The sequence below is a fragment of the Bufo bufo genome, chromosome 1 (genome assembly GCF_905171765.1).
Source record: "Bufo bufo chromosome 1, aBufBuf1.1, whole genome shotgun sequence".
NCBI lineage: Eukaryota > Metazoa > Chordata > Amphibia > Anura > Bufonidae > Bufo > Bufo bufo.
Genome location: NC_053389.1, coordinates 29,237,219 through 29,264,890, shown reverse-complemented (window position 1 = coordinate 29,264,890; position 27,672 = coordinate 29,237,219). Strand labels below are relative to the sequence as shown.

Sequence of the window (27,672 nt, the reverse complement as noted above, 5' to 3'; positions counted from 1 at the left end):
CCCAGTCCGACACTGGAAGCAGCCATCTTATGGACAGGATCGCACAGACGATTTGGGGCATGGTTATGAAATATAGCAAACGGCACAGAAGATCAACAAAGACTATATTAGTAGGTGCCATATGGTCATCTTACATACACATTACTTATGTTACTTATGTTGTTCATAACCCCAATTGTAAAAATATTAAAAAAGCCCACCACATCCTACACTGTACATTTTTTTTTACAATTTACCTCTTCATAGAAAAGCATAGTCAACTCCAATATTACTTAGGGCTCATTCACACTGCCGTTTTCCCGCCGTGCCTGTGCTGCGGACCGCAAATTGTACGGAACGGAACCCCACGGAAGGACTCCGTAGTGGTTCTGCGGGGTTCCATTCCATGCTTCTATTCCACACTGCATCTCCGGATTTGCGGAACCATTCAAGTGACTGGGTCGCATACGTGATGCGGAATGCACATGGCCGGTGCCCCGTGTACTGCTGATCCGCCGTATGCGGGCCGCAATACGGCAACGGAGGGGCAACGGCCGTGTGAATGAGCCCTTACAGTGAAGAGAGGAATGCAGCTGGCCCGGAGTATGCCTGGCTATGAGCTGTGCGCTGTGATTGGCCAGCGCTGCAGCAAGGGACACGCCTCATACAAGAAATCAGTCAGAGGGAGCGCAGACATCGGAGCCTATACCGGGCGAACGGAGCGGCGCCCAGACATACAAGTAAGTGCAGGGGGACCCCTGGGCACCGCTCTGCCCACTGATCTAGTTAGTTTTTCGTTTGTACAGTAGTGAAAGGTCCTCTTTAATTCTGGGGTCTGTTGTGGGTTCCTGTATTAATTCTGGGGTCTGATGTGGGGGTCTATAATAATTATAGGGTCTGGTGTGGGAGTCTATATTATTTCTGGGGTCTGGTATGGAAGTCTGTATTAATTCTGGGGTCTGGTGTAGGGGTCTGTATTAATTCTGGGGTCTGGAGTGGGAGTCTGTATTAGCGTGTTTTTCGCTTTATAAGACACACTTTTTCCCCCTAAAAGTGGTGGAAAAATAGCCGTGCATCATATAAAGATGAATACTAGTGAGCGCTTCCATATAGAAGTGCTCACTAGTATCCATTAGGTTCTGGAAGCCAGGAGTGAAGCGCCGCAAGCGCTTGTAATACTCACTTTCCCGGTCTTCATTCCTGGGGCCTGCGCTTCACTGTCCTGACCACGTACAACGTCAGGACCTAGTGCGCACACTATGACCTGATGCTGCACACAGTCAGGTGACAGAGCAGCGCAAGCCGAGAAGAAGGCAGAGCGTGATTTCTGCTGGAGGTGGAGAGGAGCCGCGGTGCAGGATAGGTAAGAGAAGTTTTTTTATTTTAATCTAATTTGAAGTCTGACAAGGTGGTATGACAAGGTGGGCTGATCTGAGGTCTGAAGGGGGTCTGACAAGGTGGGCTGATCTGGGGTCTGAAAAAGGGTCTGACAAGTTGGGCTAATCTGAGATCTGATGGGGGTCTGACAAGGAGGGCTGATCTGAGGTCTGAAGGGGGTCTGACAAGGTGGGCTAATCTGAGATCTGATGGGGGTCTGACAAGGTGGGCTGATCTGAGGTCTGATAGGGGTCTGACAAGGTGGGCTTATCTGAGGTCTGATGGGGTCTGACAAGGTGGGCTAATCTGAGGTCTGATGGGGTCTGACAAGGTGGGCTGATCTGAGGTCTGATGGGGGTCTGACAAGGTGGGCTAATCTGAGGTCTGATGGGGTCTGACAAGGTGGGCTGATCTGAGGTCTGAAGGGGGTCTGACAAGGTGGGCTGATCTGAGGTCTGAAAAAGGGCCTGACAAGGTGGGCTTATCTGAGGTCTGATGGGGTCTGACAAGGTGGGCTAATCTGAGGTCTGATGGGGTCTGACAAGGTGGGCTGATCTGAGGTCTGATGGGGGTCTGACAAGGTGGGCTAATCTAAGGTCTGATGGGGTCTGACAAGGTGGGCTGATCTGAGGTCTGAAGGGGGTCTGACAAGGTGGGCTGATCTGGGGTCTGAAAAAGGGTCTGACAAGGTGGGCTAATCTGAGATCTGATGGGGGTCTGACAAGGTGGGCTGATCTGAGGTCTGAAGGGGGTCTGACAAGGTGGGCTGATCTGAGGTCTGAAAAAGGGCCTGACAAGGTGGGCTAATCTGAGATCGGATGGGGGTCTGACAAGGTGGGCTGATCTGAGGTCTGATAGGGGTCTGACAAGGTGGGCTGATCTGAGGTCTGATGGGGTCTGACAAGGTGGGCTAATCTGAGGTCTGATGGGGTCTGACAAGGTGGGCTGATCTGAGGTCTGATGGGGGTCTGACAAGGTGGGCTAATCTGAGGTCTGATGGGGTCTGACAAGGTGGGCTGATCTGAGGTCTGAAGGGGGTCTGACAAGGTTGGCTGATCTGGGGTCTGAAAAAGGGTCTGACAAGGTGGGCTAATCTGAGATCTGATGGGGGTCTGACAAGGTGGGCTGATCTGAGGTCTGATGGGGTCTGACAAGGTGGGCTGATCTGAGGTCTGATAGGGGTCTGACAAGGTGGGCTTATCTGAGGTCTGATGGGGTCTGACAAGGTGGGCTAATCTGAGGTCTGATGGGGTCTGACAAGGTGGGCTGATCTGAGGTCTGATGGGGGTCTGACAAGGTGGGCTAATCTGAGGTCTGATGGGGTCTGACAAGGTGGGCTGATCTGAGGTCTGAAGGGGGTCTGACAAGGTGGGCTGATCTGAGGTCTGAAAAAGGGCCTGACAAGGTGGGCTTATCTGAGGTCTGATGGGGTCTGACAAGGTGGGCTAATCTGAGGTCTGATGGGGTCTGACAAGGTGGGCTGATCTGAGGTCTGATGGGGGTCTGACAAGGTGGGCTAATCTAAGGTCTGATGGGGTCTGACAAGGTGGGCTGATCTGAGGTCTGAAGGGGGTCTGACAAGGTGGGCTGATCTGGGGTCTGAAAAAGGGTCTGACAAGGTGGGCTAATCTGAGATCTGATGGGGGTCTGACAAGGTGGGCTGATCTGAGGTCTGAAGGGGGTCTGACAAGGTGGGCTGATCTGAGGTCTGAAAAAGGGCCTGACAAGGTGGGCTAATCTGAGATCGGATGGGGGTCTGACAAGGTGGGCTGATCTGAGGTCTGATAGGGGTCTGACAAGGTGGGCTGATCTGAGGTCTGATGGGGTCTGACAAGGTGGGCTAATCTGAGGTCTGATGGGGTCTGACAAGGTGGGCTGATCTGAGGTCTGATGGGGGTCTGACAAGGTGGGCTAATCTGAGGTCTGATGGGGTCTGACAAGGTGGGCTGATCTGAGGTCTGAAGGGGGTCTGACAAGGTTGGCTGATCTGGGGTCTGAAAAAGGGTCTGACAAGGTGGGCTAATCTGAGATCTGATGGGGGTCTGACAAGGTGGGCTGATCTGAGGTCTGATGGGGTCTGATAAGGTGGGCTGATCTGAGGTCTGATGGGGTCTGACAAGGTGGGCTAATCTGAGGTCTGATGGGGTCTGACAAGGTGGGCTGATCTGAGGTCTGATGGGGGTCTGACAAGGTGGGCTGATCTGAGGTCTGATGGGGGTCTGACAAGGTGGGCTGATCTGAGGTCTGAAGGGTGTCTGACAAGGTGGGCTGATCTGAGGTCTGATAGGGGTCTGACAAGGTGGGCTAATCTGAGGTCTGATGGGGGTATGGCAAGGTGGGCTAATCTGAGGTCTGATGGGTGTCTGACATGAAGGGCTGATGTGATGTCCTGATAAGGGGGTCTAATGTGATGTCCTGATATTTATGGGGGTCTGATCTGAGGATCTGATATTAGGTCTGATGAAATATATTTTTTCTTATTTTCCTCCTCTTAAACTTAGGGTGCATCTTATAAAGCGAAAAATACTTTTTCTGTGGTCTGGTGTGTGTCTGTATTAATTCTGGGGTCTGGTGTGGATGTCTGTATTTATTTTTGGGATTATGGTGTGGGAGTCTGTATTAATTGTGGGGACTGTTATGGAAGTCTTTATTAATTCTAAGATCTAGTGTAAGTGTCTGTATTAATTCTGGGGTATGGTGTGGGGGTCTGTATTAATTTTGGGGTTTGGTGTGGGAGTCTGTATTAATTTTGGGGTCTGGTGTTGGAGTCTGTATAAATTGTGGGGACTGGTATGAAAGTCTGTATTAATTTTGGGGTCTGGTGTGGATGTCTATATTTATTTTTGGGTTTCTGGTGTAGGAGTCTGTATTTATTCTGGGATCTGGTGTGGGAGGCTGTATTTATTCTGGGATCTGGTGTGGGAGGCTGTATTTATTCTGGGATCTGGTGTGGGAGGCTGTATTAATTCCGGGGTCTGCTGTAGTGGTCTGTATTAATTCTGGGGTATGGTGTGAGAGGCTGTATTAATTCGGGGGTCTGGTATTGGGGTCTGTATTAATTCTGGGGTCTGGCCCAGGGGTCTGTGTAGATTTTCAGGTCTCATCTGGGGTCTGGTGTGGGAGTCTGTATTAATTCTGGGGTATGTTGTGGGAGTCTGTATTTATTCTGGGGTCTGGTGTGGAAGGCTTTTTTAAATAAAAACCGCTGCGTGGGTATTTGTCAAATGGGTAAATTATAGTAAATGGGGTCAGTGAGCATTCTGGTACTTTCCGCAAATGCTGGATCTCTTACCACATGTGTGAAACTAGCCTTAATTGACATAAAGAAGCCACCCTGGGTGGAGAACGCATTTAAAGTAGAGCTTTCAGCATGCAATGCTGTACAGTGTGAGGACAGTACAAAGATATGACTGTGACTTTCCTTACCCTTCTTCTTGGCTTAACATGTCCTGATATGTGTGCCATGAGATAACCAACTTTTCAAAACAACATAATATGGTGATATTGTGGTATGAGATGACCATCCTATGTGTGTGTCTATGTGCTGCCACCCAGTGGCTGTGCTGTGAGTTTCTGCCTTTGAAAGGTTTTGTTAGGCTGAGTTCTCATCATCGCTTAGCGTTCCGTTCTTCTGATCCATCAGAAGAAGAGAAGAAAAAAACATCCTATTACATCAGTTAGCATCTGTTTGAGCCATTTTCATCTGAGAACCGTTTTTTCTTTAAACAAATTAACCCCCCGAAAGCCCTCATTTTTTATCTCAGATGCCGCAATCAGCGATGAATGCGGCATATGAGGGGTACAATGACGGGGAGCTGCACAACCACTGTTCCCTGTCATTGCACCCAATGCTTACAAAGAAATGCACTTTGCGACAAAGTAATTTCACACAAAGTGAATTTCTTTGTGAAATTCGGAGAAGCAGACGAATGACATTTCTGTAAACTTCGGTCATCTCTAGTTATCATATTGCATTTGGTTTGTTTGATGAGAAATTGTAGTCCTTTCCCAGTCTGCCACTAAGGTAAGGGTGGACACATCTGTAGTATGGGCAGAGGTCCAGTCTATAATCAGCCCTAAAGGCACAGAATATTGTGATGTTTGGCCAGTAGAGAGTAAAAAAGAAAAGCTACAGTATGAGTCCTCTGTGGTGACATCTCAGAATAAAGTGACAACTTACATGTAGGAACAGGAGGAGTGCAGCCATCAGTGGAACAGCAGGTAGTGGCCACCCTGTATGTTTGTCCATATAGGTCACGATTTCCCTTGAAGTCACAATCATCTTGAACTACACATGCTCTTCTGAAAAATATATACGTTATCTTACCTGCAGATGAACAGAAAATAGATTTTGTCACCTCACAGCAGCCTATTTCATGGTAATCTCCACACAAATTTAGCGCAGAACTGTATGGCAACTGCAACACCCACATGGTGGTGAACCAGCAGACCGAATGCACCCCTGCTGCCAGGCCCACTTTACACTGCTTCTGTTACTGATAGCTCTCTCTGCTCTCCACCTTCCCTCTCTCAGATTGCAGCATATTGGGGAAAGAGATTGTACATGGCAGAGTTTGGAGAGACAGAAAAGAATCCAAAAAAGTCAGCCAACGTAGACAGTAGATAAGATGGAAAGAACACGCAAGGGACTTTACAGAGGAAATGCAGCAGCATCCTGACACACAGATCCTGTTCTGCCCAGCAGAGTTTGAGAATCATTACAGATCACGTCTGCTCAGTTTTGGTATTTCTGCAGTTATTAGTGTGGCTATAGCACCATCTAGCAGTGTTAAATTGTATTACACTTTGTTTTTCTTGTTACAAATACTGCTGCATTGTGGGAGGTGCAAGGCATTGTGGGAGTCCAAAGCATCCTGGGAAAAGAGAAGTCTCCAGGACACAGTTCAGAGATGTCCTATGCATGTCTCCTTCTTAAACTTCACCGTCCTTGTAAAAGCATATCTGATGAGAGATCTATCTTTGTTTCAGGGATATCGTGTGTTGCAGAGCTGTTCAGCTAGTTGTAATTGTCACTCAGGGAATTGTTAATACTGTTAGCTAGACATGCAATCTTATGTACAGGCAGCCATCTTATTTGAAAGACAGGAATGGCTTATGCTGAATGTCACACTGCACACTGTGTGAACATGTATGAAGATAGGTCAGTAAAACAGATGCTAGTCACCAGCGATAGTGGATCTGACTATACGGAGCTGCCATCACACATGTGGTCCTGCGTACAAGATTGCAGCGGCTGTCATACAGCCACAAGAAGTGAGAGTGCAACCCCCAGCAAGTGCAGCACGATCCAGACCATGCTGACGTTCGTTTCTATATAGTGTAAGGGATCGTCTCTTATTCCGTGGTCGTTCTCACAAGAATCGTCTTCAGGACACCAGGTTTCATGTCCAAACAGTGCATTTATTGTGCCTCAGCAAACTAAACATAAATAATACAAAATAAACACCTGCCCGGCTGGGCTCTAACTAAATATGAAGTTTCTGACTCACCTAAGTCACAGTTCACACCCTGTGAACCCATGCGGCTTTGTCAGCCAATGTCCCACGGCCTTCTGGCTGTACAGAGTCCAGTACGTTCACTGTCTCCAGTTCAGTGTTTATTGGGGGGGATTGGGGCTTAGTAGTCCGCCTGACTATAGCCCTGCGACCCTCCCAGGCATCGCTTCGTCACCCAACTCCAGGCTATCTCCCAGCCTTGCCCAGCTGAGACCACACAGACAGAGCCTCCAGGCCTCTGTCCACAGGTAACACACTCCCCCCCTTGCTTTCTGCCAGGCTGAGTACCTCCAGCTGGTCTCACCTGTGGTGGAATAGGGGCGTGGACCGCACTATCCACCCCTTCCTTGCCTCTAACCTGCGTGAGACCTGTCACTATCTCACAATAGACTGAGTCCACACAGAGACATTAAGCAGCCAGCAAAAGGCACACAATGTCCGTTAGCCAGGCATCATCATACAGGACCAGGTTACGAGCAAGCTGCTCTAGCAAGTCCTCAATAAAAGAAAAGGCTGCTCTCGCCCGTGCAGAAGCTGAGGCTGCAAAAGTCAGTTCTTCCTTTGCTGCACAAGAGATGCAACTAAAGGTAAGGCAAGCAGATCAAGAAACAGAAAGAGCATGCGTCCAAGCTTCAATGGAAAAAGAGAGAGCGTCACTGGTAGAGTTGAGTCAACCCGAACTGTAAAGTTCGGGTTCGTACCGAACTTTAGTGTTTTCGGCACCCGGACCAGAACACAAACATTTACGTAAAAGTTCGGGTTTGGTGTTCGGTGATTTTTATAGCGCTTTTTGAAAGGCTGCAAAGCAGCCAATCAACAAGCGTCATACTACTTGCCCCAAAAGGCCATCACAGCCATGCCTACTATTGGCATGGCTGTGATTGGCCAACTGCAGCATGTGACCCAGCTTCTATTTAAGCTGGAGTCACGTAGCGCTGCACGTCACTCTGCTCGGATTAGTGTAGGGAGAGGCTGCAGCTGCTGTGAGGGAGAGATCAGGGAGAAATCTTATGAAGATTCAGCACTGCTTCTTTACTCAGCGATCTACAGCAAATGTGTTTTGTGGGTGCAGTGCACAATTTTTTTAAGCCTGCCCTGAGCCAACTACTGCTGAACAACAAACTTTTTTTCCTTCAGTTAGTCAATATCAATACATAATCGGCAGCCATTTTATGCAACGATAGTGCACCAGCACAGGCTATCTGCATGTCTGCAAGTCCAGAAATACAGCTTCTTGCTTACTGGGGTTAAAAAATACATCTGTTTCATATAGTGCACATCTGGGATTAGACCTGCATAAGTGACTGTCACATTTAGCCCAGAAATACGGCTTTGTGCTTACTGGGGTGAAAAAACCCTCTAATATACTGCACATCTAGGATTAGACATGCATAAGTGACTGTCACAATTAAGCCAGAAATACGGCTTTTTGGTTACTGAGGTGAAAAAACTCTCTAATATACTGCACATCTGGGATTAGACATGCATAAGTGACTGTCACATTTAGGCCAGAAATACGGCTTTGTGCTTACTGGGGTGAAAAAACCCTCTGATATACTGCACATCTGGGATTAGACATGCATAAGTGACTGTTACCTACTACCTCAGGTCCCAGTAGCCGCCAGAATCTACAGCGATATTCTGTCGGGCCTAATGCTGTTCTAAGGATGGTAAAGCCTGAGCAAGTACAGGCACTAGTCAATTGGGTGGCCGACAGTGGATCCAGCATATTCACATTATCTCCCACCCAGTCTTCTGCAGAACGCACACAGGTGGCGCCTGAAACCCATGCCCATCAGTCTGTCACATCACCCCCGTGCATATCGGGGAACATGTCTGAGCCTCAAGTCATGCAGCAGTCTCTTATGCTGTTTGAAGACTCTGCGGGCAGGGTTTCCCAAGGGCATCCACCTAGCCCTGCCCCAGGGGTGGAAGACATAGAATGCACTGACACACAACCACTTATGTTTGCTGATGAGGACATGGGAATACCACCTCAACACGTCTCTGATGATGACGAAACACAGGTGCCAACTGCTGCGTCTTTCTGCAGTGTGCAGACCGAAAAGGAGGTCAGGTTGGAAGACTGGGTGGAAGACGATGCAGGGGACGACGAGGTCCTAGACCCCACATGGAATGAAGGTTGTGCCACTGACTTTTAGAGTTCGGAGGAAGAGGCAGTGGTGAGACCGAGCCAACAGCGTAGCTAAAGCGGGAGCAGGGTGCAAAAGCAGAGCAGCCGTCTCCAAAACAGTTCGCCTGCTACTGGCCACCGTCACCAGGGACCGAACACACCAAAGGCAGCTTCAAGGAGTTCCCTGGCATGGCACTTCTTCACACAATGTGCTGACGACAAAACCCGAGTGGTTTGCACGCTGTGCCATCAGAGCCTGAAGCGAGGCATTAACGTTCTGAACCTTAGCACAACCTGCATGACCAGGCATCTACATGCGAGACACGGGATACACTGGAGTAAGCACCTTCAAAACCAAGAAAGGGCTCAGACCCCTCCTGCTCCCTCTTCTGCTGCTGCCTCGGCCTCGTCCTCCGCCTCTGGAGGAACGTTGGCACCTGCCGCCCAGCAAACAGAGGATGTGCCACCAACAACACCACCTCCGTCACCAAGCATCTCCACCATGTCACACGGAAGCGTTCAGCTCTCCATCTCACAAATCTTTGCTAGAAAGCATAAATTCCCACCTAGCCACCCTCGATCCCTGGCCCTGAATGCCAGCATTTCTAAACTACTGGCCTTTGAAATGCTGTCATTTAGGCTGGTAGAAACGGACAGCTTCAAACAGCTCATGTCGCTTGCTGTACCACAGTACGTCGTTCCCAGCCGCCACCACTTCTCCAGGAGAGCCGTGCCCTCCCTGCACAACCAAGTATCGGATAAAATCAAGTGTGCACTGCGCAACGCCATCTGTGGCAAGGTCCACCTAACCACAGATACGTGGACCAGTAAGCACGGCCAGGGACGCTATATCTCCCTAACTGTACACTGGGCAAATGTAGTGGCGGCTGGGCCCCAGGCGAAGAGCTGTTTGGCGCACGTCCTTCCACCGCCAAGGATCGCATTCTTTGCCTCCTGTTACCTCCTCTTCCTACTCGGCTTCCTCCTCCTCATCCGGTCAGCGACCACCACCAACTTCAGCACAGCCAGGGGTAAACGTCAGCAGGCCGTTCTGAAACTGATGTGTTTGGGGGACAGGCCCCACATCGCGCAGGAGTTGTGGCGGGGTATAGAACAACAGACCGACGAGTGGTTGCTGCCGGTGAGCCTCAAGCCCGGCCTGGTGGTGTGCGATAATGGGCGAAATCTCGTTGCAGCTCTGGGGCATGTGCTGAATTTGGTGGTGCAGAAATTCATTCACAACTACCCCGAAATGTCAGAGCTGTCTGCTCTACAGCGTAACTTCGGCCTTCCCGCTCACCGCCTCATATGCGACGTGCCCACCAGGTGGAACTCCACCTTGCACATGCTGGACAGATTGTGCGAGCAGCAGCAGGCCATAGTGGAGTTTCAGCTGCAGAACGCACGGGTCAGTCGCACTGCGGATCAGCCCCACTTCACCACCAATGACTGGGCCTCCATGCGAGACCTGTGTGCCTTGTTGCGCTGTTTCGAGTACTCCACTAACATGGCCACTGGCGATGACGCCGTTATCAGCGTTACAATACCACTTCTATGTCTCCTTGAGAAAACACTTAGGGCGATGATGGAAGAGGATGTGGTTTAGGAGGAGGACGAGGAAGAGAGGTCATCTCTAACACTTTCAGGCCAGTCTTTTAGAAGTGGCTCAGAAAGAGGATTTTTGCAACAGCAGAGGCCAGGTACAAATTTGGCCAGCCAGGGCCCACTACTGGAGGATGAGGAGGAGGAGGATGAGAAGGAGGATGGGGAGGAAGCATGTTCACAGCTGGGTGGCATCCAACGCAGCTCGGGCCCATTACTGGTGCATGGCTGGGGGGATACGAAGGACGCAGACGATACGCTTCCCACAGAGGACAGCTTGTCCTTACCTCTGGACAGCCTGGCACACATGAGCGACTACATGCTGCAGTGCCTGCGCAACGACAGCAGAGTTGCCCACATTTTAATGTGTGCTGACTACTGGGTGGCCACCCTGCTGGATCCCCGTTACAAAGACAATGTGCCGTCCTTAATTCCCTCACTGATCAGAAGATGCGCGACTACAGGCGCACGCTGGTAGACGCGCTCCTGAGAGCATTCCCGACTGACGCCGGGGGACAAGTGGAAGCACAAGGCGAAGGCAGGGGAGGAGGAAGAGGTCGCCAACGCAGCTGTGTCAGCGCCAGCACCTCAGAAAGCAGGGTTAGCATGGCCGACATGTGGAAAAGCTTTGTCATCTCGCCGCAACAACCGGCCCCAACTGCTGATATGGAGCGTGTTAGCAGGAGGCAGCATTTGAACAACATGGTGGAACAGTACCTGTGCACACGACTACACGTACTGACTGATGGTTCTGCCCCATTCAACGTCTGGTTCTCCAAATTGTCCACATGGCCAGAGCTTGGCCTGTATGCCTTGGAGGTGCTGGCCTGCCCTGCAGCCAGTGTACTCTCTGAACGTGTATTTAGCACGGCAGGAAGCGTCATTACAGACAGACGCAGCCGCCTGTCCACAGCCAACGTGGACAAGCTCACGTTCATTAAAATGAACCAGGCTTGGATCCCACAAGACTTGTCTGTAACTTGTGCAGAATAGACAGTTCTAACAGCCTCAACCGTCCATCCTTGTACTCAAGTGCAATGATTCCTTTTTTTTTTTTTGTCCCAATATTGGGGGGGTACCCCTATGTAAAAATGCAAAATAACACACATCTGTGTTGGCTACCTATTCCTCCTTCGCTGCAGCTTCCACCTAGACTGCCACGTGAGCCTACACGGCCACATCCACCCATTCACTGCCTCCTCAACCTCTCCCTCCTACATCATTCCTAATTTTTATTTTTTTAAGGTCTTTTATGTTTTTTTAATTCATTTTCCTATCCACATTTGTTTGCAGAGCATTTGCTATGCTCTTAAGAACATTTTGCTGCCTTTTGCAGCCCTCTAGCTCTTTCCATGACATTTTTACAGCCATTTTAGTGCTCAAAGTTCGGGTCCCCAATGACTTCAATGGGGTTTGGGTTCAGGGTCAAGTTCTGGTCAAGTTCGGGTCCCGAACCCGAATTATTTTTTCAAGTTCGGCCGAACCTGCCGAACCCGAACATCCAGGTGTCCGCTCAACTCTAGTCACTGGAAGAAGAGAGAGTACGTTGTCATGCGTCAATGGAAAAGGAGAGAGTACTGCTGCAAGTGTCAATGGAAAAACTAGCCGCAGAGAAAGAAGCGGCAGCTGCAGTAGCCAAAGCAGAGTTCCTAGAAGCCTTGGAGTTCCCTGAATCCGAGAAACACAGCCAAGTACCTGGGCCAGACATAGATGAACAAGATCCAACACAGCGTGTCTCAGAATACATCCATCAGCATCCCAAGACGATGACTATGATCCAGTATATCAGCCAGCTTATACAGAGTGCCAAAGATCCTACCTTGAACCACAGTACAAAGTGATGCTGACCACAACTACCGCCCTACAGAACAGAAGCTATAACCTTCGCTTCGACTAAAAGGGACAACCTTCGTGTCAGAATGGTATTATACAGACTTCCCTAAGCCAGAAACCCCTAAAAGGTATGGTGATTCACCACACATGCAGCATAACAACAACACACCAGGTAGTATTGGCGCTAACCAGGCCGCCATGGACTTTGCTAAGTCCTTTGCTAAACGGGAGCTGGTTACCAAGGAACTTATAAAGTTCACTGATTGCCTCGAGAACTACAGGGCATGGCGTGCTTCCTTCCAGAACACCATAAGGGACTTAGATCTTTCCTGTAGTGATGAGTTAGATCTCTTGGTAGGGAGTCTGCAGAACACTCCAAAAGAATCAGAGACATTACCATAAACTATCCGGGCAAAGGCCTAAAGATGTTGTGGGAAAGACTTGATGAGTGTTGTGGGTCAATAGAAGCTATAGAAAATGCTTAATATAAGAGAATTGATAATTTTCCCAGAATAGTGGGTAGGGGTTACCAGAAACTCAGGGAACTCAGTGACTTGTTGATAGAGGTACATGCTCAGGCAGAAGGAGATCTGCCAGGGCTAGCATTCCTGGACACCGCCAGAGGTGTCAACCCGATTTTCCAAAAACTCAGTTATAACCTACAGGAGAAGTAGATCACACATGGAAAAGGAAGAAATAATCCAGCTCACCTATCTGGTCTGTACATAATCCCGGCTCCGAGGGCCCTGGGGAAGTGTTCCCGTGGCAGGCAGAAAAAAATGAAGGAAGGATCCCGGAGACAGATAAATTCCTCTTTCAGCTCTTCTTTATTATTTATAGACAGTAGACAGACATAACCATCAGGTGCACGGCAAGATTGACGCGTTTCGGGTGAGTACCCTTAGTCGTAACAAATTGCTAAATGTGGCCCCTCAATATAAAGGAGTTGAAATTACCCCTCCTCTAATGGGGGGGAACTGGTTTCAAGCAACATCCGTTGCACCACACCTAGACACACCTTTTTTCCAGCTTGCATCAATCAGTTTGTGATTACTAAAACACTGTGCGAACCTTCCTCTGGCATCTTAACCTCAGGTTAACCCGTGATTGCATTCCGTACAAGTCGCACAGTGTGAATACTTCATTGTATAGAAAACATAAAATATGTATAAAAAACTTTGGTACAAACGTTGACATACAAAAACAAGTACAAATACGGTGGCCTTTTGCATTATAACATATACTGATTGATTCCCTGATAATGACATTCTCAGAGCAGATTTGTCTAGACATATAATGTTGGAAATACATTATTACATGTCAGTGGAATTGGAAGATCACCACCTGCCCGGTATCAAACTGGGAGTTTAGGATACCATTACAAAGTAAGTCAGGTAACAGGTGGAACATAACATGAAAATGTTTCGGTCCTGCGCATAATCGTTGGAAAATTATTACTTGCAACATCTAAATAAATGGAAAATAGAAGCGCCGTGTCATACCAGTGCTATGAAACCAGTGACGAACAGAGATGCGCAACCCTCCCAGTGATAGGGGATACCACACATACATACTGTTATTGTGGTCATATAAACTATATTGGTACCCCTAGAACTAGTGAGAAGAACATCAAAAGACATGTGCCAGCCCAGATATAGATATAACTGACATAAAATACTAGGTAATGACACATATCGTTATGTATTCTACTGTGTGCACCCAGTATTTTATTGATATATATAAATAAGTTCTTTCAAAGTTTTTTATACATATTTTATGTTTTCTATACAATGAAGTATTCACACTGTGCGACTTGTACGGAATGCAATCACGGGTTAACCTGAGGTTAAGATGCCAGAGGAAGGTTCGCACAGTGTTTTAGTAATCACAAACTGATTGATGCAAGCTGGAAAAAAGGTGTGTCTAGGTGTGGTGCAACGGATGTTGCTTGAAACCAGTTCCCCCCCATTAGAGGAGGGGTAATTTCAACTCCTTTATATTGAGGGGCCACATTTAGCAATTTGTTACGACTAAGGGTACTCACCCGAAACGCGTCAATCTTGCCGTGCACCTGATGGTTATGTCTGTCTACTGTCTATAAATAATAAAGAAGAGCTGAAAGAGGAATTTATCTGTCTCCGGGATCCTTCCTTCATTTTTTTCTGTAGATCACACATGGCTCTCATTATAAACAGGTTTATAATGTACCATTTCCCCCATTCGTGGTGTTTGTAGAATTTGTTACTCAACAGACAAGGATCAGAAAAAAATCTCAGTTTTGACTTTACATACAGACAAGGATCAGAAACAATCTCAGTTTTGACTGTACATTGTCATGTTCCACTACCCCTGGTGTTCAACCTCATAACACACCAGTGGCAGTCCACAAATTTAATGTTGCCTCCACAGGTTCTCCTTACAGGCAGTTTAAGTCTTCACAAGAAGAGAACATACCCAAAGATCTTACCAAACAATGCCCCCTGCACAAGAAACCACATTCTCTACTAAAATGCAGAGCCTTCAGGGAGAAGTCTTTAGAGGACCGCAAAGAATTCCTGAAAGAAAACAACATATGCTTCAAGTGCTGAGCTACAACATCGCACTTTGACAGGAACTGTAAGGTCAGTGTGACATGCACAGAATGCGGCAGTACAGAACACAACATGGCTTTAAACCCTGGACCACTCTCTCAGGTACCATCCCAAGCAGAGGAGCATGATGGAAAGCCGATAGACACTGACGTAGACATCACAGTAGTCACTGCTCACTCTACAGAGATCTGTAAAGGACTCGCAGGAGTGAAGTCCTGCTTCAAAATCTGCCTTGTCAGAGTTTATCTGGTAGGTCACTGAGATAAGGCGATCATGGTATACGTAATCTTAGATGATCAAAGCAACAGGTCTTTAGCCTAATCCACCTTCTTCGACAACTTCAGCATCGTAGGGCCTGGTTCTCCCTACTCCTTAAGGACATGTGCAGGTACCGTTGAGACAGCGGGGAGGAAAGCAACTTGGTACAAGGTGGAGTCGATAGATGGTCAAACCTGCTTGTCCCTGCCAACCATACTGGAGTGCAATCACATACCTGACAACCGGTCTGAGATACCTACACCAGAGGTAGCGGCATACCACCCCCACCTGAAGCGTATAGCTCCCCTGATACTGGAACTGGACCCAGAAGCCCCAATAGTCTTGCTCCTTGGAAAAGACATACTACGAGTTCACAAGGCTAGAGGACAGATTAACGGTCCCCAGAACACTCCATACATCCAGAGACTTGACCTAGGATGGGTCATCATAGGAGATGTCTGTCTAGGAGGAGCACACAACAGTCAACAGTATGCTCACCAACACACTTGAGAATGGACGTCCTTCCCTATTCTAGCCATGTCACAGCAGTTTCCTTATAAATGAATTGCCACACAGTGCACCTGTGCCTTGTCCTTTTGCAGATATCTCCTCTGAAGACCATGATGATGGTGAGCAAGATCACTTAGGGTGCACAGTTTTCCACAGGACAAGAGAAGACAACAGGGTCGCAATGTCTATAGAAAACAGGCTGTTCTTGGATATCATGGATCAAGGAATATTAAAAGACAAGTCAAAAATCTGGGTTGCACCTTTACCGATTAAACCTCAGAGACAACGCTTACCTAACAACAAAGAACTTGTCTACAGCCGATTTATCTCCCTCAAGTACAAACTTCAGAGGACACCAGAGACGAGAGAACATTTCTTTACCTTCATGGAAAGAATATTCCAGAACAACCATGCAGAAATAGTACCTGTGCTCCAAGACTCTGAGAAGTGTTGGTACTTACCCATATTCGGCATGTATCATCCTAAAAAAACAGGGCAGATACGAGTAGTATTCGACTCGAGCGCCAGGTGCGACGGCGTCTTGCTAAATGATGTCTGACTGTCTGATCCAGACCTTAACAGCAGACTTCTGGTGATACTTCTACGCTTCCGCAGAGATTCCATAGCATTTATGGCCGACATACAACAGTGTCAGTAGAATTTTCTTTACCAAGGAAGGATCACAATGTCATCTGAATTTAAGGTTAAAAGGAGGTAATTTATCTTTGTTCTTATATAAGAAGAGACAAACACACTGTATGGAGGTTCAGCAGGATGTCTGCAGTCTATTCTCAAGTTGAGTTTATATAGAGAATTTTAAGGCACAGTTAAAACTGGTTTGAACCAGTTTTAACAATATATCCACAGTTAGAGCGGCATATGAAAAAAAGTTACAGACATTGGAGGCCATCCATCAAAAAGTTTCTGAGAACAAGATCTGTTCCAGATGTCCACTTTTATGCTTGTCTATAGTTTCAGGGCATCAATGATCTATGCCTACGTGACTTCTGACCTTTTTATCGAATAGACCAAGGCCCTGCACATACATACCTCAAATAATTACAATAAAGTCCATTCTAGAAAACACAGAGTAAATTTTAAATTTCCCCAACATTCCCCCCTTTTTAAAAAATGTATCATTTGAGTTCTCTGTAGGACCTCGAGGACAGGTCCTCTTGAGTTTTCACCAGTCATTTCATATTTTAGAATCTCGATCATCATAGTAATATAGTAACATAGTATATAAGGCCGAAAAAAGACATTTGTCTATCTAGTTCGGCCTGTTATCCTGCAAGTTGATCCAAAGGAAGGCAAAAAAAAAAACTGTGAGGTAGAAGCCAATTTTCCCCACTTAAAGGGAAACAAATTCCTTCCCGACTCCATTTAGGCATCCCTGGATCAGCGACCCCTCTCTACTAGCTATAGCCTGTAATATTATTACACTCCAGAAATACATCCAGGCCCCTCTTGAATTCCTTTATTGTACTCACCATCACCACCTCCTCAGGCAGAGAGTTCCATAGTCTCACTGCTCTTACCGTAAAGAGTCCTCTTCTATGTTTGTGTACAAACCTTCTTTCCTCCAGACGCAGAGGATGTCCCCTCGTCACAGTCACAGTCCTGGGGATAAATAGATCATGGGAGAGATCTCTGTACTGACCCCTGATATATTTATACATAGTAATTAGATCTCCCCTCAGTCATCTTTTTTCTATAGTGAATAACCCTAATTTTGATAATCTTTCAGGCTACTGTAGTTGCCCCATTCCAGTTATTACTTTAGTTGCCCTCCTCTGAACCCTCTCCAGCTCTGCTATGTCTGCCTTGTTTACAGGAGCCCAGAACTGTACACAGTACTCCATGTGTGGTCTGACTAGTGATTTGTAAAGTGGTAGGAATATGTTCTCATCACCGGCATCTATGCCCCTTTTGATGCAACCCATTATCTTATTGGCAGCAGCTGCCTGACACTGGTTTTTACAGCTTAGTTTGACAGTGTTAAAACTCATCTGCCACTTCTCTGCCCAAGCCTCCAATCTATCCAAATTACTCTGTAGCAGTATACTGTCCTCTGTAATATATATATAGTATACTGTCTTCTGTAATATATATACAGTATACTGTCCACTTCCATGTTAATTACTTTACACAGTTTAGTGTCATCTGTAAAAATTGATATTTTACTGTGCAAGCCTTCTACAAGATCATTAATAAATATATTGAAGAGAATAGGGCCCAATATTGACCCCTGAGGTACTCCACTAGTGACAGTGACCCAATCTGAGTGTGTACCGTTAATAACCACCCTCTGTTTTCTATCATTGAGCCAGTTACTTACCCACATACAGATGTTTTCTCCCAGTCCGAGCATTCTCATTTTATATACTAACCTTTTATGTGGTACAGTGTCAAATGCTTTGGAGAAGTCCAGATATACGACATCCATTGATTTGCCGCTTTCAAGTCTAGAAATTACCTCTTCATAGAAACGGATTAAATTAGTTTGACATGACCGATCCCTCATGAAGCCATGCTGATATGGCGTTATTTGATTATTTTCATTGAGGTGCTCCAAGATAAAATCTCTTAGAAAACCTTCAAACAGTTTACCCATGACAGATGTTAAACTTACCGGCCTATAGTTTCCGGGCTCTGTTTTTGGACCCTTTTTGAATATTGGCACCACATTTATTATGCTCCAATCCTGTGGAACACTCCCTGTCAGTAAAGAGTCCTTAAATATCAGAAATAAGGGTCTGGCTATGACATTATTTAATTCTCTTAGGATACGGGGGTGTATGCCATCTGGTCCTGGCGATTTGTCTATTTTAATCTTTATAAGACGTAACTGTACTTCTTCCTGGGTCAGACAGGACACTTTTAATGGGGAATTTACTTTTAAATTCAGCATTTCATCTGACAGTTTATTTTCTTCAGTGAATACAGTGGAGAAAAAAAATATTTAATAGCTTTGCTTTCTCCTCGTCGCTCTCTGCAACTCCCCCATCATTACTCTGGGATCGGCAGACACCTTCAGCATTATGCTTTTTACCATTTATATAATTGAAGAACATTTTAGGGTTAGATTCACTCTCTTTGGAAATTAATCTCTCGGTCTCTAGTTTGGCTACTTTTATTTGTTTTTACATGATCAATTTTTTTCCTTATAGTTTTTTAGTGCTTCCTCACCATCCTCCTGTTTTAGCGATTTAAATGCTTTCTTTTTATCATTTATTGCTTTCTTTACAGTTCTATTTATCCACATTGGTTTCTTCTTGTTCCTTAACCTTTTATTCCCATACCGTACCTCTCACAATGAGATTTTAGGATGCTTTTAAAAATATCCAATTTTGTGACTGTATTTTTATTTTTGAGGACTTTATCCCAGTTAGTTACACCTATGGCCTCTCTTAGTTGGCTAAATGTAACTTTTTAGAAGTTTGGTATTTTTGTTCCTCCCTGAAGAAACGCTCTTTTGAATGATAATTGGAAGGTTATTACTGTATGGTCACTATTTCCCAGGTGTCCCCCAACCTGCACATCTGTTGTTCTGTCAGGCCTATTGGTTAATACTAAGTCCAGTATGGCCGTCCCTCTAGTCGGGTCCTGAACCAGTTGGGAGAGGTAATTGTCTTTGGTTATTGCCAAGAACCTGTTTCCTTTATGAGATGTACAAGTTTCAGTTTCCCAGTCTATATCTGGTGAGATAGAATTGCTTATCTATCAGCCAAGTCCCTGCACTCTCCCTATACACTCCCTATACTGTGCAAAAAGTCTCCCTACGATCTCCCTAGGCTGTTCCTGAACTCTTCCTATACAATATTTTATAAATAAATGCTTTCTTAATCACTGTCTCTAGCGTTTGTCACGTCTCTCCCTGTACTCAGTTCACAGTAAAATGGCGGAGAACGGGCAGGATGAGCGATTTATAGGGCTGTGACATCATAGGGGATGGCTAGCTGCTGATTGGCTGTCTGCATGGCATTATGGGTGATATCGCTTCTTACTTTCACTTTGTAACACGTTTAGCCGACATTTTAAGAAAAAATTGATTCATTACCACGAAGGGCCAGGAAAATCAGATTTAGAGAAAATTTTTCCTAATCTCCATATCTAAGTATGTTCTTGTATATCCAGAGACAACATGGCTTCTTCCGGATGTCGGCCTGTCCCTCAGAAGTGAAGACTTTTAGCATGGCTGGGAACTGCAAGGTAAACTGTTACCAGTATAGAGCACACCTCAGAAAAGGCCTTTCTTTTTTTCCACATCAAAAGAATGGTCTCCAAACAACAGCAGTTTTTACCCTCTGACAACAATAGGAGAACCCCACATTTGACTCTGCTCAAGATGGCAGCTTTATCATCATAATTGGGGAGACCAGCGGTCTGTGCCGGCGCTGCTGCCCTTAAACGTGGGCAAGGGCGCCGGGCTCCCTCTTTCCCTGCCGTCATGTGCCATGCTGACGGGCGGGCAGCAGGAAGCTTAAGTATGGTGTCTGTGTACCATGCCAGAGTTTCCTTCCTGCTGGAGACCTGTACTGGTGTTTGAGCTTTCATAGGTTTGTCTCTCTTCACTTATGATGCAACACACACACGCCCTCTGTCTCACCAGCCTCTGGCTGGATTGCAGGAGGTATTTAAAGGCGCTTCCTACCACAGGAATATGCCTGAGCAACTCATGGGCTCTAGCTTCATGTGCAAAGGTGTTTCTCTTGTCTGCTTCACTGTGTACCGGTCTCTGCTTATTGAACTCCTGGACTTTGCCTGTTTGCTGCTTGCCTCTGACATCGGATTTCGTTTAGGGACTTTGCCTGTTTGCCGCCTGCCTCTGACCTCAGATCTCGTTTTTGGACTTTGTTTGTTTGCCGCCTACCTCTGACCTCAGACTTTGCTTACTGACCTTTCTTGATTGCTGCCTGTCCAGACTCGGATCCTCTTGGCCACGCACATCCCCTCGGTGCTTGCACCATGTACTCTGACCCCCTGCTCAGCTGCCACTGACTCTGGGACTGCTCTGGAGTGGCACCTGGCAACTACCCAAACGGCTCAAGCCTGTCCTCACCATCAGAGGCTCCAGTGAAGACCAGGTAGCTGCTTAGTTATGCCCCTTCAGAGTACAGCCAGTGAGTGGCGCAGTGGGTCCACACCTGCTTGCATAACAATAGTTCAGATATTTAACTATAGTCGGGCACGACCTTGTCCCTTCCTTGTTGGAGTGTAAATTCCATGGAGGGCCCTAAGCAGCTTGCCCTTTCCACAAAACAAGGGCCAGTGAGTCCCAATGTATAAGGTATTTCTGTGGTGCAGATCTGTTGCAACTATCCAAGAGAAATCAATTCCGGTAAGCCAATGATTCTCAGGTTACTCCTACTCGACCTGTTTTCCCAAATGATCCACTTTCTCCTGGAGAGCATGATTTTTTTTAATGAAACTGTCAGATTTGAGTCTGAGATCTTTCCATTCTTTGCTCCAACTCGGATACTTGAGAGGAATGTAATGCAACGTCTGTCTGGAGCTGCATCATCATTGCTGAGACTGAGATAACCTTTTGCGAATACAAAAGGGGGGACATGGTGTCAGTGAACACCCACCCCCTTTTTGGTATGTGCAAAGTTATATGGAAATGAATGGGTTAAGTTTAATTACTTACCTGTATGAGTGCTGGACTGAACTTGACCTCGAGGACACTGTATGATCGTGATTGGTCTGTGGGTAACGGTCAGCACGAGTCACCTGTAATAAAAGAAAAATTCAGTTACTTACAGCGCATTCTGGAGCTGACAGCAAAGAATCCGGACCAGCTTTGTGATGGAGGACCTCATGAGACAGTTTGTGGAGAGAGCCGCTACACAGGGCGGTGAAGAATGGCTACGATCCTGCTTACAGCTTAATACAAGTGCCGGTAATCCTGCTCTTCAATCTGATAATACTGGCTGCGCTGCTTTTCTCATTGAGAGCGCAGAGCCAGTGAGGAATGCAGAGGTCATCGATGTCGATCCTCCTGCATCATCACAGCCGCATTCGTCACCAAGGAGGAAAAGAATCCGCAAAGAGAAACATAAATTTTCGCCTGTTCGGCATTCAACAGGAGCCAGGCAGAAGAAAAATGCTGCGCCACCTGGCGCGAGCAGAAGGAACGACAATCGTAAGCAGCAACATCAGTTATTCACTGACAGTTTAACTGCATCTACTCGTGCACCCTGTGTGATTAACTCACAGCACGATTTACAATTAGAAGATGTTATCCCTTCTACAAGTAAATCATCACAAGGTAATAAATTACTTACATCTACCCATATATCTTCTTCTGGGGAACAGAACACACTGAATTCTAAAAATAATATTCAGTTATTTAAGGAATTTTTATCCTTTTTAGAGCAGAAAGATAATGTCCAGGGGTTAGATATACCATGGTCCCCCCCTGTTGAAATTATTACTCCTGATAGTCAGTTTAATCCGGATAAAAATAGGATTGCTGGTAATGACAAAATATTTTTTCCTTGTACTGACGGAAATAGTGGAATAAAAGATATTTCTTTTAAAGAAACATTACCTTGTGAAATGTCTCCACTAGGATTCCATTTATCCGCAAGTACAAAGGAAAAAATATGGAATCGTGAATATATAGATTTATTAACCCTTTTACCATCTATCAAAGATAAAAAAGAAGAAGATGATAAAAAGAAAGTGAGCACACAGAAGAGCATTTTTGCCTGGATCCAGGCTTTTTGTATTTTTGGCGCAGTTTTAGGTGAAAAACACCCGTCTCTTTGTAGCGGTCTTTTTCATCATCTAGAATCTGTTTTAGAGGCTTTTAGAAGTTTTGGAGGATCCGCTTGGTTTAATTATGATGAGTCATTCAGACAAAAATTAGCTGTTTATCCTGACCTTCGCTGGGGATTCAAAGACGTTGGTTTATGGCTTAATCTAATGTTGCCCCAACGCTCTCATAATTTTCGTATTCAATCTCCAAGAAAAGGATTCTGTTTTGCCTATAATGAATCCTCCTGTAAATGGCAAAATAACTGCAAATATAGGCATGAATGCTCATTTTGTGCAGGCGCTCACCCCTCTTTCAAATGCTTTAAAAAGAATGCCAATAATAAAGAAGGAAATAAAACAAGTGACTCCTCTGAATCTGGAAAGATTAATCCAATGTATAAAATTCTTTCCAGACAGGGAGAAGGCCCTTCTACTAATTGAAGGTTTTTCTTCTGGCTTCTATGTGCCGGAATTTAAAGGTCATGGTTGTGTTTTAGTTAAAAATGCGTTTTCAGTTTTTATTAATAAAAATAAGGTTCTAGAAAAAATTCACAATGAAATTGTAGAACATAGAATTGCTGGCCCTTTCTCTTCTCCTCCTTTCAAAAATTTTAGGAATTCACCTCTCGGTTTTGTTCCAAAAAAGGAGCCAGGTAGTTTCCGATTAATCCATAATTTATCTTATCCATTTAATTCCTCTCTAAATGATTCCATTGATAAGGACTCTGCTTCCGTGCATTACGCTTCTTTTGATCAGGCTTTGCATTTTTTAAGGAAAGCAGGACCAAAAGCGTTATTAGCCAAAGTAGACATCAAATCTGCATTTAGGTTACTCCCAATTAACCCTTCTGGTTATAATTCATTAGGCTTTTATTTGGATGGTTTATATTTTTACGACATGGCATTACCCATGGGTTTTACTTTATCTTGCCAATATTTCGAAGCTTTTTCTACTTTCTTGCAATGGATGCTTGAGACTCATTATGAAGGAGGTTATACCATACATTATTTGGACGATTTTTTATTCATAGGTAATGCCCAGTCTGATGATTGTGCCAATTTATTAAAAACATTTAAATTTATATCCTCATATTTTAATGTTCCTTTAGCAGAAGAAAAAACTGTCTATCCAACTACCTGTATAAAATTCCTGGGCATTGAAATAGATTCGGTTAATATGTTGTTTAAAATTCCTGGGGAAAAAATTAACTCCTCATTAAAAAATTTAAAAAATTTATTACAATGTAAAAAGTCTACCGTAAAGATTTTACAGTCTGTTCTGGGTTCTCTGAATTTCATTTCTAGAGTCATTCCTTTAGGCAGGGTGTTTTCTAAGCGTCTCTATGCATCCATTGCAGGAAAGAAAAAAGCGCATGAGCATATCAGGATTACTGCAGCTTTAAAAGAAGATATTATTATCTGGATTCATTTTTTGGAAAATTTCAATGGATGTTCAGTTTGGCAAGAAGAATTTGTTGATACTGATTCATTGAGATTATTCACTGATGCTGCTGCTTCTATCGGTTACGGCGCATTTTTTAATAAAAAATGGTCGGCTGAATCTTGGCCTAGGTCATGGAAGGATAAGCCATTTATGAAAAATATAAATTTTTTGGAATTGTTCCCGGTATTAGTTTCCTTGAATATCTGGAAAGATTTCTTCAGAAATAAACGAATACTTTTGTTGTCTGATAATAAGGGTGTTGTTTTTTCCATTAATTGCTTGTCTGCAAAATCGGTTGAAGTAACAACTACGTTAAGATTTATAGTCTTATTATGCTTGGAAAACAATATTTGGCTCAAGGCTAAATACATTGAAGGTAAACAAAATGTAATTGCCGACTCTTTATCTCGGCAGGAATTCCAGATATTCAGGAAGCTAATACCGGATGCAGATTCAGAAGGGATCCAATGTCCACCGCAGTTGTGGGAGATAATTCAGTCTTAATTTTTGAGTTATTAAAAAATGCGCTTGCAAGTAACACTTGGAAAGCGTATTTATCAGCCTGGAAAATTTGGGTGACTTTTTGCAAAATGAATAATTATAATACTTGGGATTCTACTCCTGCCTCTAGTATCCATTTTGTGCTAGAACTCATTAAATCAGGTAAGACAGGAAGATATGTTCAAAAAATATTGACAGGATTGTCTTACTTTCAAAAATGTTTTAATGTAACTCCTATATCTAATAATTTTTGTGTAAAACAATTTATTAAGGGAGTTGACAAGTTAGCACCAGTTAAGGAAAGGACTATTCCGTTATGTACTGTTTATCTTACAAAATTTGTAAAATATTTACCTGATTTGTGTTCATCTCCTTATGAGTCTTCACTTTTTAGCACGGCATTCATAGTGGCCTTTTTTGGTGCACTTCGTATTTCAGAATTTGCAGCTGAAAAAAGAAATGCAGAACCACCTTTATACTTATCTGATGTAAAAATTTTCGATAGTAAAGTTTGTTTCTTTATAAAAAAGTCCAAAACTGACCAAAAAGGTCTTGGTACTTGGGTATCACTAAATAAAATTCAAAATACGGATATTTGCCCAGTTTTGGCTTTAAAAAAGTGGTTAACTTTGCGTTCTAATTCTAGTGGGCCATTATTTATGCATGTTGACCATTCCCCTTTAACTAGATATCAATTTAATTATATGTTGAAAAAATGTAAGTCTCATTTCAATTTAAGTGAGGTAAAATTATCCTCTCATTCTTTCCGCATAGGAGCGGCGACTTATGCGAACAATATGGGTCTTCAGACTAATATAATAAAGAATTTGGGCAGATGGAATTCTGACAGATTCAAACTTTATATCAGGCCAGAATTACTTTTAAAAAACTAAATTTTTGTTTCAGATACCAAGAACATATGGATTCTGGGGTCTGAATTGGTATCCGAAGCATATAACCGTTCTAGATTGAGGTTTAAATCCGATAACCTCGGTTTTGGCAAGAACATAAACATATTCTGGAAAGGTATTCCTAACATTAGACTGCGAGATGTAGTTAATATTTGTTTTCAAATTAAGAAAAAATGGCCTGTTCCACATTTATTAATTCTATATTTAGATGGTAGTGATTTGGGCATTATTAAGACTCATATTTTACTGGAAGAGTATACATGTAAGATGAGAGCTCTGCAAATGATTTTGCCGTATACTAAGTTGGCAATTTCTGATATAATTTCAAAATGGGAATGGCATTCTACTCATATGCGTTTCCTAGAAAAAATAAAAAAGAGAATCAACAAAAATCTGGAAAAAGTAATGTATTCTTTTAATGGTTTTACTTGTAGGCACTCTGAATTGGAGGGCTTTCTTCCTGGGCTCTATAATTCTGATAAGAGTTCTTTATCAGAAATAGGTTTAGACATTTTTAATGTCGGTTTTCAAAATTTAATTGATTTGGCTACGGGGGTTTAGCCATCTAGCTGTTGCTGATGGCGAAAGGGTAATAGTCGCTCTTTGAGCGGACTAGTTTGGGTCTTAGACAAGGTATTGGATTTAATTGGTTATTATAATTCAAACAATTTGGATTGTCTAAGAATATGAAACGTAAAAACACCGTGGCCTTTATATACCAAAAACAATTTATTGTATTAATAATAAAATATATTATTATTTTAAATTACAATTGACTAAGTCTTTTTTGTGTGTTTCAATTTGGTTAGTGGTGGAATATGACACCATGAGATAACCTTTTGCGAATACAAAAGGGGGGACATGGTGTCAGTGAACACCCACCCCCTTTTTGGTATGTGCAAAGTTATATGGAAATGAATGGGTTAAGTTTAATTACTTACCTGTATGAGTGCTGGACTGAACTTGACCTCGAGGACACTGTATGATCGTGATTGGTCTGTGGGTAACGGTCAGCACGAGTCACCTGTAATAAAAGAAAAATTCAGTTACTTACAGCGCATTCTGGAGCTGACAGCAAAGAATCCCCCATCCCTCCCCCCCTTTTTCTTTATCGTCACGGTGTTTACACGGGGTAATAGTCGCTCTTTGAGCGGACTAGTTTGGGTCTTAGACAAGGTATTGGATTTAATTGGTTATTATAATTCAAACAATTTGGATTGTCTAAGAATATGAAACGTAAAAACACCGTGGCCTTTATATACCAAAAACAATTTATTGTATTAATAATAAAATATATTATTATTTTAAATTACAATTGACTAAGTCTTTTTTGTGTGTTTCAATTTGGTTAGTGGTGGAATATGACACCATGTAGCCTCCAGTGTAACCTTAATATCTGGAGCCAGAGGTTTAGCTGCCTCCACTGCTAGCGATTTACTTCTCCCTCCAAATCTGGGTTAGGAGGAGGGGTGGGTTACTTGCATGACACATTCAGCTGTGGCCGCCATCTTGCCACTCAGCAGTCATCCCTCTCTCTGAAGCAAGGGATTGCTAGAAGTCGGAGATCCACTTAGGCCTCATGCACACGACCGTATTTTTTTGCGGTCCGCAAAACGGGGTTCCGTTTTCCCGTGATCCGTGACCGTTTTTTCGTCAGTGAGGCCTTCCTTAATTTTTGGAGGATCCACGGACATGAAAAAAAAGTCGTTTTGGTGTCCGCCTGGCCGTGCGGAGCCAAACGGATCCGTCCTGAATTACAATGCAAGCGGGGGGGGGCACACTGTGCCACCAACGAATTATTACAATGGAAGGGGGGGGGGCCGCACTGGCCACCAATGATATTCAAACTGGGGAGGGGGGGGGGGGGTCTGCCCCCTGCTGCCTGGCAGCCCTGATCTCTTACAGGGGGATATGATAGTACAATTAACCCCTTCAGGTGCTGCACCTGAGGGGTTAATTGTGCTGATCACGGCCCCCTGTAAGAGATCGGATGCTGCTAGGCAGCAGGGGGCAGTCATGTACACAGTTTGTAGTATATTCTAACTAGAAGCGTCCCCATCACCATGGGAACGCCTCTGTGTTAGAATATACTGTCGGAAATGAGGTTTCACGATCTAACTCATATCCGACAGTATATTCTAACATAGAGGCGTTCCCATGGTGATGGGGACGCTTCAAGTTAAAATATACCATCGGATTGGAGAAAACTCCGATCCTATGGTATATTAACTCCTGACTTTACATTGAAAGTCAA

The 27,672-nt window shown here is 44.6% G+C and overlaps 1 protein-coding gene across 3 annotated transcripts in view; it reads right to left on the bottom strand.

The window, feature by feature from the left end:
• The window catches only part of LOC120986802 (phospholipase A2 inhibitor subunit gamma B-like), a 39,965-nt gene that overhangs the window by 6,852 nt on the left and 5,441 nt on the right, over positions 1-27,672 (bottom strand). Inside the window, exons 1-3 of one of the 3 annotated variants that reach the window (XR_005775800.1) lie at positions 21,618-21,812; positions 21,451-21,533; positions 5,537-5,683 (exon numbers count right to left, since the gene is read on the bottom strand). Coding sequence is in view for 1 of the 3 variants with exons in the window: in XM_040415504.1 (XP_040271438.1) it covers positions 5,537-5,789 (253 nt within the window). In the remaining 2 variants the exon portion in view is untranslated. Of the gene's footprint in view, positions 1-5,536; positions 6,129-21,450; positions 21,534-21,617; positions 21,813-27,672 lie in introns of those variants that run through there. The other 2 variants (XR_005775799.1, XM_040415504.1) reach the window with 2 other exon arrangements.